General features: G+C 27.5%; 1 protein-coding gene across 4 annotated transcripts in view; it reads left to right on the top strand.

Moving 5' to 3' along the window:
• Nucleotides 1-12,198, top strand: part of LOC129984032 (UDP-N-acetylhexosamine pyrophosphorylase-like) — an 89,909-nt gene extending 77,711 nt beyond the window's left edge. For all 4 annotated transcript variants that reach the window (XM_056093787.1, XM_056093789.1, XM_056093786.1 and 1 more), the window contains 8 exons: nucleotides 777-952; nucleotides 2,287-2,459; nucleotides 4,572-4,765; nucleotides 5,564-5,701; nucleotides 6,972-7,151; nucleotides 8,199-8,237; nucleotides 9,543-9,609; nucleotides 11,857-12,198. In XM_056093787.1, the coding sequence (XP_055949762.1) occupies nucleotides 777-952; nucleotides 2,287-2,459; nucleotides 4,572-4,765; nucleotides 5,564-5,701; nucleotides 6,972-7,151; nucleotides 8,199-8,237; nucleotides 9,543-9,609; nucleotides 11,857-11,961 (1,072 nt within the window). In that variant the 3' untranslated portion in view covers nucleotides 11,962-12,198. The remainder of the gene's footprint in view (nucleotides 1-776; nucleotides 953-2,286; nucleotides 2,460-4,571; nucleotides 4,766-5,563; nucleotides 5,702-6,971; nucleotides 7,152-8,198; nucleotides 8,238-9,542; nucleotides 9,610-11,856) is intronic.
• The last annotated feature ends 1,197 nt before the right edge of the window (nucleotides 12,199-13,395 follow it).

The raw sequence follows: 13,395 nt of genomic DNA, 5'->3' as shown, positions 1-13,395 counted from the left end.
CTCTCCCAACTTGATTGAAGTTTCAGGCATTAAGCAAATGGTATTTATTGATTTGTAAATATCTCAAAACAATGCTGGATTTCCCTGCTAGGATTGCTGATCGAGAAACCCGAACGCCTATGTCAGATAACTTCCCATTGATTTGATTTTTTTTGCCCCCACTTCACTGTTTCATCCGATTCCGATTTGTTTTCTGTAAATCATTTTTAGTTCGGTTCGGAAGCTGGTGCTTAAATGGCTTGATGACTGCATTGTTTCAAAATCTCCTTTTTTCATACTGTCTGAGACTGGCAAATATACTGGTTCTCATTTGAAAAAAAACGTCTTTCATTTTGGAAACAAATAATTGTCTATTATTAGAAAAAGACCACCCACCAGGGAGCACCTCAGAAATGATGAGAAGCTTCCGGTATGGTGTTTGGTTCCTACCACCCTGATAGGTACAGAAATGACGAGGGTTAAACTACTTTCTTCCGATGAGGGACGTGATTCCCACTGGGAAGGTGGTAGGTACCATGACTTTAGGACTCAACCTTAGTACTTGCAAATACTGTCACAAAGGTCCAGTCATTCAAATTTAATTCGAATATATTTAATTAGAGGGGGCGGAATGACCAGTGAGGTTATTGGAAAAAGAACAGATTCATATTTGTACATGCACCATTTTCATATATATAATAATCTGATAACAAATCATTGTTATTTTTCTGGTTTTTTTTTTTTTTTTTTTTTCCTTCCTTCTTTGATTGATGAAGAATCCTTTCTGTAATTATCAGGTATATAATGACGAGTGAGCACACGATGGAACCTACCTTAGAATTCTTTGACAAACACGACTATTTTGGTTTGCAAAAGGACGACTTGGTTGTGTTTGAACAGTACATGCTACCGTGTCTCACTCAAGAAGGAAAGATTATCCTCGAAACTCCTTACAAAGTATCCAAAGCTCCAGGTGAGTTCATTTTAGATTCGATTAAACCTTAAATACTTTCATTTATGCAACAACTAGCAATCTGAAACTTGCAAACGATTATACAAAATGGTAAAAATGAATTTGATTTGAAATCTGTATTAATACTTGCCAGTTTTAACAGCGACCAAAAAGCGCCAGGAAAACATTTCGCTAAATTATAAAATGAGAATGAGATGTGATGCTGAACTGTGAAGCCGCGCGCGTGAATGTCTTGTCTTTGTGTTTTGTGCTTGTTTAGTGTGTGAATGTGATTATTAAAAGAAATGTCCCTAAAAACATTCGTCTTGTTGCTTCCTACACGGATCATAATAATCTACATTCTACCACAAAATTTGATATGTAATCTTGTTGCAACATTATAGTTCTGCTTCATGTTTTGGTTTTAATCGCTTAGAAAACATCCTTGGTTCGCTTTTCTTTTCTATACTGCGACGCAAAAAACGTTCGTATGCGGACTCGGAAAATAAAATTCTAAGCCTGGTATTGTACGCCACTTTTAGTTTTATATTGGGGGAAATGGAAGACAACACCTTTTTTAGAAAAGTATGTCAGAAAGTTTCGATGAAACACCTCCCATTGGTTTTATTGATGTGAAATTTCATTATTGTATGTTTTTAGTAAAGATTTTACAACGATGATGATTATTGGTTTGTTTAAACTGATTATTCAACTATCCGAATCGTCTTCTTCATCAATTGTATTTAAAGCCTCATCTTATTGATTTGATGTTAAATTTTTAAAATAACCTTGCTTAATAGGAAAAAAGAATTTTAGCAGGTCTGTTATATGTTGTATATAGCGGTATAAATTTTCCAAAATATAATCGCAACTAAAATTAAAATAATTGTTTAGTAGTTCTGTTTACTTTCCTACTTTTGTGGTGCTAATTTTAAATACTGATTTCTTTCATTTACTTTTTGCACCGAGATAACATTAAAAAATTTTACCATACCGATAAGGTTCTTGTCAGCAAACACATACTGTTGCATGCATGAAGATGCAATTCATGCTGCAGTGTATGTTATAAAATTTACGAGTGTATCAAGTGTATGTAGTTGAATAAATTGGCATCTGAAATTTTTTTTTTTTCACATGCCAATAAATTTTTTCATTCAGTTGTCCTGAACCTTATTATTTGAGAAATGCATTTAGAATTTATAAGTTAGGAATATATCAGGCGCTTTAACAAATGTACGAATTAAAAAAAATGAACTTAAAGTGAGGATATTTGTGTAAAGTTTTTAGTCATTTTCACATTCAGCTTAAAAATTTCCAATTTATAAATCAATTAATGCTTTTATTTTGTTCTGTAGATGGTAATGGAGGCCTCTTCCGTGCCCTTCGATTGCGAGGGATTTTGGAAGATATGAGCAAGAGAGGTATCAAATATGTGCATGTCTACTGTGTCGACAATATTCTGGTCAAAATGGCTGATCCTGTGTTCATTGGATACTGCATCAGCAAGAATGCTAATTGTGCTGCTAAAGTTAGTAATGAATGTCTCTTTAGTTTTTTAATAACTTATATTTGATTTTGGGTAAAATTAACTTTTTGATAATGATATTTGTAGTGATATTCGTTTGACATTATCATAGAATTTAATTTTTTTATGATTTGAATTAGGTTTCTGAAAAAATTGCAATTTTAGAAAGAAAAATTGTTCTGGTACTGTTTTTCTGTATTGTAATACATTGTTGTTAATTCATCATTCTTTTATATGGTTGCATGGGGAAAAAAATCTTGTTACCTACTGATAAAAATGTCTGTTTTTTTTAAAAAAAAAATATCCTTTGTTTTTTTCAAAATTTGTCATTTTCGATTTTCTTTTTATATATCGTTAGTTTCTGATGTCTCTCAAGAAATATATATTTGCTTTTCCCAACTGCTTGTATTTTATTATTTGTTTTGAAACTTCATAACTATGATCAGATATCCTACTTTGGGGCCCTTTTGTCCATTGCTCTTTTTCTTATATAGGAAATATGCAAAGAACTATAGTCATCAAAAATTTCAACCTAAATTTATATAAACCTCCATGTTTCTCAAAGATCCTCGAGTTGAGGGGTTGGTGATGGAATGGGGAATTTACTATCTATCTGCAAACTTTAATTAAAAATGCATTGATATTGACAAATTGGGTATGCAGACTTTACTCCAAATTTGTATCTGGTTTTGAAAAAAAATCTATCTGCACGAACCCTGCATGTCTGAATATGTAATAATATGAAATATATGGTAAAATATAAAGAATTGGATGAATCAAGTTGAGTGTAGTTTCATCATGAGAATTAATTGGTATCAAATTTTGTTACAAATCCTTGAATAGGTTGATAGACTAATGATCTATGTATTCGATTGTGTATGAATGCAATAAATCGAAACACAGCAACTTAAATGAATAAAATTTGCTTTGCGATTTTTAAAAAAACAAGCAAACTATTTACTATTTTGAATCTGCATAGATTTTTTTGTTTGAGAAGTCATCCGAAACATATTTTTGTTACAAATGCGCCATATTATATCACTCTATGCGATAGTCGGAAAGATGAGGGAACTTTGTTTGGTGTAAAACTTTTGCTTTTTCTCAGTTTCCAATTCTGAAAATAATAAAAATCTGACTTCAGACTTGATTGACGAAGGTAAACAGTTTTATTGTTGAGTAATAATAACTTGGTTACAAAGTATGAGAAATTCAAGGAACCCTAGTTTATCTGTATATTTTATGTTGACAACTTCATTATTTAAAGGTTGTGCTACCTGCTGATACTTTTCCTACAAGTTTCCACCAGAATGTGCTTTAGTTAAAATTTTGTTTTCGAAAGCAAGTCATCATAATTTATTTTCATTTAACAGACAATTTCTATTTAAGAATTTCATTTAATGCAAAAAATTGTTTAGTTTGTCTTGTTTTTTTAATTTTAACATTAGGTAGGACAAAATTTCTGTTTGATGCACTGATGTATAACTGATAAATTAAAAAAAAAAAACATTATACAGTTAATCAACATGCAAAATGGTTGATACAGCTTTGCCAAAACTATCTGTTTTATTATGAATTGGCAATCATGTGAAGTCTTAACTTAAATTTAAGTGTATGATGTAGATATACACATTTATAATCGGGGAAAATAAAAATAATAAATAAAAACTATTTTTAATAATAAATGGTCAGACTTGGTTGCTCATAAATTGTGTTTGTGTATTAGCTGCAAACATATTAGCTTAAGCCTTCCACTTTCTCCTACCCTCTACAACCCAAAAAATTATTCGAGGAAACAAGCATTGTTTATATTAAATGTACTATTTAAAAGCATGTCAAGTCTAACTTAGGGCCTGATGAAGTCTAAATCTGGTGCTACTTTTTTCTTTCTCTGTTGATCAAGACTATAAAAATGTATATTTTTATGTATAAAAAATGCATCTTTTTTACAAACTAGAATAAAGACAATGGCTTTTTGTAGTTATAAATAAAAAAAAAATTAGATTTAAAAAATTCATTCCATTTAATTTATACAGATTATGTTTACTTAAAGATAATGATTTCTTTCATACAAAATTCATCCATTTAATGCAATTCTAATCATCCAAATCTTTGCAGGTTGTGGAAAAGGTTGTACCAACAGAAGCAGTAGGTGTAGTGTGTAGAGTTGGTGGCAAGTTCCAGGTGGTGGAATACAGTGAAATTTCTTCCTCAACAGCACAGAAACGTAATCCAGATGGACGACTCACATTTAATGCTGGAAATATTTGCAACCACTTCTTTACTCTTGATTTTCTCCACCAGATTGGATGGTAAATATCCTTATACAGCAATATCTGTTTAATAATGTTTAGCAAAATTAAGAAATGCCTTCAAGCCTTTAAATTACCAAAAATGTTTAATTATTAGAGGAAAAGGATCCTTGGCAACTAATAAAGTAGAGAAATTTTTGAAGCATTAGAAAGTGATAATTAAGTTAACTTTCATAATAATACAATGCACAGAACTTTAATACATCAGCTAGTATTTCAGTTTTTCAACTTCTTATTTACAAATGTAGTACTATATTTTTTATAATGTTTTGTTGCATGGTATATCAAAAACCACTTGCAGCAAAATGTACGAAATTTTGATAGAAGCTGTTGGAATTGTTAACCACATATTGCATGTGGCAGTGGGAGAGCAGATGTATAAGATAAAATTAAAAATTTTATATAAAATCTTTTGGCATATTTCAGGTAGAACATTTTAATATATCTGTGTTGATCTATTATGGATATCTCATTGATCTTATAGCTGCCCCCCCCTTGCCAAAAAGGTTGATACTTGCTTGTTGACGTTTTTAATTGCCCTATAGGGATTAAACTATATATTGTTGAATTGGAAGACCTTTTTAATGTACTTAAAAATGATTTAGTTTTTTTTAACTTAAATGTTCGGTTTTTCTTCAAATAGTTTTGTATGTGTTCAATGGGATTAAGGAGCATTTCCGGCTATGTTTAATAAATTTTGTGATTAAGATAATCTTTGAATTATTTAAAATTTCAGTTTTACTCAAAAAATGTGCATTTTATATTTATCACTCCTTAATGTTGTGCATTTTATTTCAGTGGTGATAAGAAACTTAAGTACCACATTGCAGAGAAAAAAATCCCATATGCTGGAGATGATGGCAAAACAATAAAACCTATGAAGCCCAATGGCATTAAATTAGAGAAATTTGTGTTTGATGTATTTGAGTTCTCAGAGTAAGTATTTATATTTCCTTTTTGAAGAATAAAGTTATTTTTTATATATACAATGAAATATGAAATTAGTTTAATATTATTTCAATTCAATATTGGTTCATGTTCAATTCAATTTGATGCACTATATATAACAATATATTTTTTAATACTTTGATAGAATTCAAACATCCTGCAAAACATTCAATTGTGTGTGTTTTTATGAATCGATTCCATAGCAAGATTTTCACTTCTACTTTTTATTTTGCAATACATACTTTTTAATTTTGCAATAAATTAAAACAACTGAACAACTGAAACACAATCTGGGTAAACAAACTGATTGTCAAAGGCAGCTAGTGTTTTATTATATTGCAAATGTACTTAGTATTTATTGATATGCAATATTTTCTACATTTTCTTAGGAAAATCCACCATATTATGCTTATTGATATTGTACTTAAGTCTGAAGATTCATGAATTTGCTATTGATAAAGTTTCAACCAAGATAGTATATTTAATGATGTTTTCTGTGCATTCTATATACATTATCCATATTCAAGTTTTTCATTCTGTTTCATTTAAAGGTATTGAATGAAAATTTAATAAAATGCGTTTCCCCAGTTAGACTCTCATTAAAAAAAAAAAAAAAAAAAAAAAAAAAAAAAAAAAAACTTGCAATAGTGTTTGTTCAGTGCTCCATTCAAAGTGTAAAATATTTTTTTCATGTTTTAGAAGTTTCTAACATTTAATTTCAAGGAAAATTTATCTCTCATCTATTTGTTTTATAAATCATCAATTTCGTTCTTGTATTAAAGCACTGAAAAAATAAACCAAAAAAAAAAAAAAAAAATGGGAATTAATCTGATTTTCTCATAACATCCACATAAAGATATGAATCATGGCAGTGGTAAAACTATTTTTGATCACTTATGTTATGCAATCCAATATTGCTGATAAGATTTTTATGAATGTGTATAAAGATATTAGAAATTATCCTTCCCACAGACGATTTTAATTCCAATTAAATTGTTTCATTGAATTTCTGTGTTCACTTATACTATATAATAAAATAAAAAAAATTAACCATATAAAATAAATCAAAGAATAAGACCTACATGCTGATATTTTTCAAATTCTGTGGACAAATTTTCAAATGGTTGTAATATGATCTTGAAGAGCAATAATTTGATTTTAAAATGCCAATGACTTAATATCTGTTCCTTTTGTATTTAATCTACAGTCCCATTAATTACTTTTAATCTAACATCTCTTGCATTTGATTTGTTTTCAGTAAATTTGCTGCCTGGGAGGTGAAGCGTGAAGCCGAATTCTCGCCCCTAAAGAATGCTGACACTGCTCAAAAGGATACTCCCACCACAGCAAGACTTTCCCTCTATGCCTTACACAGACAGTACATCAGAGATGCGGGTGGACGATTTGCAGAAGAACAAGGAGATGATTTTGTTTCTGTGTAAGTATGGGCCAAAATTAATTTAATTCGTAAGATTGTGTGTTTTCAAAAAGCCGAGTGCAGTTTTCACAATTAGGAATGAAACTTGAAATGTAATTCTTAAGTATGCCATTTTTTATTTTTTGTAAAAAAAATTTACTACGATTCTTTTCTTTTTTTCTTCATTTTTTTCTTTTGATTTCTACATTTCTTTTTTCAACATTTTTGTACATTTTTTAGGACATTTTACTATGTTTTTGAAATATATTTAAATTAACCGTTGTTTAATTTTATATGCTTTTTAAAATTTGTTTTTTAGTTCAGGTGTATTGCATTAAAAAATTCTTATTTTGTACCAAATTTGTGTACATGGTCAAACAATTTGCACTAGAAAACACCAACACACATTCATTTTTTATTATTAGTTTCTTTGAACAATATCTAAATATATTTTACAATTCATCATCCTTCAGTGCTACATATACTTAAAATGCCAACAAATTGTTTATAAGAATTTTCTCGAAGAATTTGGTGGATCTGTCTGGGCCCTCTGTCCCTATACTTTATTTTTTCACGATGTGCTTTCTTTCACTGAAGGTAGTTAAATGTAGTTGATCATAACTAAGTCTTACATCTTATATATTTCAATATTGAACATAATTTACTTTTTTTGTAAGTATATTTTTTACTTCCTGCGAATATTTTTAATTAGTTATATTTTATGTGTTTTTGTATCAAAGAAGTTAGTGATTAGAAAAATTGGTCTCTTTTTTTTTTTCTTCTTTTTTTTACCAACATTATTGTTTGTTATTTACCCATTAGTTTTGTATTGTAGATAAAGTACATACATAAATATACTTTTAAAATGTGATGAGTTATTTGTGCTTATTATTTTCTTAAATTGTGCTGTTTTTCTTTTATAATATCATAATTTTATTTACAGTTCATATAAAGCCATTCAACCCCCCCCCCCCCGATTTATACATTACTTTTTTAGTAATATTATTTATATTCTTTACTTGAATGCATACAAAATCTAAAATTTAAGTAGAAATTATTTTATTTCAGAGATCTTAAGGTAGTTGGCAATGGGGAAGAAAAGAAAGAGTATGTATATGTTTTATAATCTTAATCTTTTGAAATTTTTAATAACTTTTGCATTTAATATGATGACATGTTAATTAAGTTGAAGTTTATCATTAATGTAAAAAAATTCATGCACTTGAAATCAACAACATAACTATTAACTATTAGAAATGAATGTAGTATTTGCAAAAATAATAACCTAATTATAATTACCTTTCTTTGTAGTTTTACTTTGTTTTCATATTTTGTCTTAAGTTTATTCCTTTGTTTTAAGCATATTGATATATAAAATTGGCAAGAAACAATATATTAATGAAACAAGAGCCTTTTTTGACAATATATTGTACAATGCTGTTACAGCTGAACATGCTTTAAAATTCAAACTAAAATAATTTGAAAACTGTGAAAAATTCAGTAGAGAAGTTGAAATGTTGTTTTTTTAAAAATAGTCGTAGAAAAATGTTTTTATTATAATCAACCAGTTGCTATAGAATTTTATTGAACGAATCTAGTTAGTTTTTTAGGATATAAATATTTTAAACTTTTATACCTAAGCACAAATATATTATACATGTTTTGCATGTATAATATCTGTGTTTGTTAACACTTGCTATTTCTGCGAAATTTTTGATATTTCTTTTTGCTATTTTCTATATTAAGGTACCAAGCCACTAATTGAATTTTATAGAAATAATAAAGTGGTTTTTAAATTTTCAACGAATAAATTGCGAAATAATATTAATAACAGCATATGGGGAAACTGACTAAAAAGCGCATTATGTTGCTACACCTTATTTTCATAGATAGAATGCAAGACTACTATTCATTGATCTTCTGGCAAAATTCTGAATAAAACATCTAGTCAAATGATTTTTTTTGAAAATTCACCCAATCTTTAAAAATCATCTTTTAGTTAAAAAATAATTCATTGATTATTCATTGAATAATTCATTGATTTATTATTTCAGTGTATTTTTCATTTTCCATTCCGATGTTATTGTGCTGCAATTAAGCATCTGCGACTTTTTCTAATTCAGCTTTAAAAACCATTTTTAATCTGTATATCAATGATAATCCCATATCCAAAACATATTACATTTTTTACTACCTTATTTGCCACATCTCATAGAAAATTGTTACTTTAAATATTTTTTTAAGTGTACTTGTGCAATTGAATATTTAGATACCAGATGTTAGGAGATTTACAAATGATAAAATTATTTGCATAAATGGCATTTGTTGTTATTTAGCAAAAGTTGTAGAATTATACAATTCTTATTTATTATTTAACTGTTCTTCATTAAATATTTAAAAATATATTTTTAGTATTGCTGAGGAAAAAAGTGCAGTTGGTGTCTGTGAGATTTCTCCTTTGGTGTCTTATGCTGGCGAAGTAAGCAAATGATTAATTATTCTTCATAAATTATTCATCTTTCTTGCATATGCATCAAGTAAATTTTCAAGAAATTAATTCATTTCCAGTATTATTTAATTCTATAATGAATATATTGGAGCATTATATTAGAAATATATTATTCTCAATATTAGTCGTGTAGTTTTTAAACTATCTTGTTTTTTCATGTAGAAAATTAATACAATTTCTACTATTATCTAAAAGCAGCTTGCAAATTCCCACATGGCATAATGCACAAAACTATTTAAGCTTAATTAATAACAGGCAAAAAAATTATATATTAGGATTTCTAAAATTTTCATATATATACCACTATTTGTATAATTATTTTTGATGGTACAAATTTTATATAATATTTAAACAAAAATCATATGGATGGTAAAAAATTATTGGATATTCTATATATTTCGTTTTTGACACCCTCTTCAATTGGTGTCTATGGTAGGCATCCACATTAATTTTATGCATTTAAGTTTCTAATAAGCTAAAAATATTAATTACCAACTATTTATTATATCTATATTCTGTTATAATGTAAATTTAATTTATAAATATAATAGAATAATATAGAATTAAAATGCTTTTATTTGTTGATTAAAAACTTTATAGAAAGATAGCACTGATTTTTTTTAATTGAAAATTGCTCTTATGATAGGTAATGTTTTCTTTTTAATTCCTATTTATGTAGTACAAAATTTAAATGCTTTAAGAACACCTGATATATAATGTTGTATCTAAAGTTAAAACTGATACTGTGAATAATTATCAGGATTTTATAATTACTTAATATAATTATTATTAATAATAAACGATTGATTGTAATTTTTGTGTACATAAAATCTGATAAAAGATAATTTTCTTTTGAAAGATGAATTTTATTGGATTAGCTATAGTGTTTCATTTTGGAGATGATTAAATTAAATTGTGGAAACATAAGTAACCATTGACATGCTCTCTTAAAGAGTCAAAAATTAAGAAATGCCAAAAAGTATGCTCATAAAATTCCTTGCCCTAATAGGCTAAGAAATCTATTAGTGCATGTCTTATCATTTGGAAAATCGACTAAAGAAAATTGTTGATTTTGCTTTCTGTAGAGGCTCATGATGTTATTCATAATGGCTAGATGTATTTCAGAAATTTAATTTCTGTGATTGGATTTTGAAAGATAAAGAATGATTCAAAAGTTTGGGTTTTTGCTGAAAAAAAGACGAAATTTCAAAAGCGTAAATTAACATAATTTATTACTCATTTGTATTAATCACTTGATAAAATAAAAATTAATAATTATTGTACAGTGTTGAAAAAAGCTGTAGTTTGCAGTTATTTTATATTCAAATATGCTTTTTGTCGTTAATGCAATTTAAAATGTCGCTTAAAACTATACAAAGCCTGTAATATCTTGAATTATGATTTGATTAAAATGACATTGAGGCTTTCTGTTCATGCAGGATGCTATTATAGAGCTATCCTTTTATCTTTGTTGTGTAACAAAATTTAAGATTTACAAATATGCATGTTTTTTCCCCCTTGTTATTTTTAGTAGGATTCTTCTAATTATGATTAATATTAAATGAAATGCTTGCTCATGAACACAATCTCATAAGTCTCCATCTGTATGTTTCTTCATATAAATCAGAATAGAAAAACAATGCATAAACTTGAGTTCCTTATTTTAATTTAACCCTTATGTTCATTTTGTATAGTATACCATACATACAACTTTATAAAAAAGCAATCTTGCCACGATAAGGGATATTTTTTGTCTAGCGCTTTCTTTCTGCTTTTATTCTACTTTAAATTAAATTGCTTCGAAGGAATTTCTTGTTTTAATGTCAATTTTAGCTTAAAAGATTGCTTTTCTTCAAAAAAGCAATCTTGCCACGATAAGGGTTAAGAATACATAATGCATTTATTAAATGTTGTACTATTTATGCATACATTACTCTCAGAGTTATGTTTAACATTTGGCCGTTTCTATATAGTATTTTTTAGTAAATTAAGAATTTCAAATGATTTGAATGCTATTATAATTGGCGATTTTAAGTTTGAATTGGATATCTTAACATATAGCTTAAAAACTATTTGAGTAAATTGAGTAATTTTGTAGGGGGTACCACTACAAAATTACCCATTTTTTTTCCTTCAATGGTGAAAGCTTGTTTTTATTATGATGCTTAGATTTCATTTCATTATATTTCATTTTATTAAATGCTTAATGTATTTCAGGGCTTAGAAGAATTGGTGGCTGGCAAAATCTTCAAGGGTAAAGTAGTCATCAATTCTCCTCGAGAACAAATGCCCATGGCAGACAAAGAAAATGGAAATAACTAAAAGTACTTAAAGTGGACTGCAACTGACCAACTGAAATAAAGATGCATGCACTGTCTTGGCCGTTTTTATCCTGGATTGATTGGCAAGCGTTATGTTAGAACATTCAAGAAACTTCATTCTTATACATTCCATCATTACTGAAAAATTGAACATTTGGACAAGTTAGATTGGAATGGAGTATTCTTGGTCAAGAATAATAACTACACAAAGAAAGGATTGAAGGATAATTGCTAAAATGTGATTAAAAAGTTCCATTGGAAGATGCATGCATCTATAATATATTGGATCAAAAGCATGGAAATATTTGCAGCTTCTAAATTGGTATAGACTGTTGTTAATTATAGTTTATATGAAGGAAAAGTTGGAAATATCCATAGGTGGGCAATAGTACTTGATGATAAACTTTGGTACAAATGCATCTAAAGCAAAGCTTCTGCATTTTCCCAGTTTTATTTATAAAATTGTATTTATTATGTATAAATTTTAATTGTTAAAATAATGAATCTAGTTTTGATTTTGAAATGCAAACTTTCAGTTGGTTTTTCTCTTCCATGTTAAACTTTTTGAAATTTGATTCTTATTAATATATTAGTTGGTGTAATTGTCAGTAGTCTTAAAGAATTTTCAAATAATCATTGTATGTACAAAAAGAAAAAAATGTTTATCATCGCAGTTTTATATTTATTTTTAAATTTTATTTACAGATTTTACCCTATGTTATATAAAGGCCACTTTCCAATTGTTACTTTCTGAAATATTGCATTTGTTTTTGCATTTTGAATTTTTTAAAAAGTTGTACTTATAGGAATCAAAATTTTTCAACTTGTTGAATCTTGTTTTATTGTTTGTAAAAAAAATGATTTTTTCCCCCTATTTATTAGAATGTTAGCAGTTTTGTATAAAATTTACATTGTATATGATTGTACATTTCTCTTATTCAAGGCACTTTTTGAAAGAAATGCAGAGATTATTTTTATAAAAAAAAAATATTTTTATATACTTGTGAAATGTGATTTTAGAGGTAATTGAACATTTTTGAACCTGTATCGTAACAAAAATTTCAATAAATATTTTAAAGAACGTCTGTCTGAATGTTGCTGTATTTAATTTCATTTTTTATGATTCAATTTATTTTTTGTATGTGTACTTCCTTTTACAGTTTTGAAGACAAGCAGTATAAATATGATCTTCTTACTTTTGACTAATAATGACCAAATTTCACTATGGATTTATAATTTTGATATGAAGATCAACTTAAGAAATCTATTTAATTTGCTTCGTTTTTGATTATTGTATTCATTATCTTTGAATAGACAGTCAGCTTATTTATTAACGTTATAACAAAATTTTAATTGATCTTTGTAAATAATATTACAAATACATCTCATGATTAATATCAATTGGAAGTTATATTTTCATGTTAAGTTGTTGAAA

The sequence above is a fragment of the Argiope bruennichi genome, chromosome 9 (genome assembly GCF_947563725.1).
Source record: "Argiope bruennichi chromosome 9, qqArgBrue1.1, whole genome shotgun sequence".
NCBI lineage: Eukaryota > Metazoa > Arthropoda > Arachnida > Araneae > Araneidae > Argiope > Argiope bruennichi.
The sequence above is the reverse complement of the archived record's forward strand: the minus strand, read 5'-3'. Positions and strand labels throughout refer to the sequence as shown.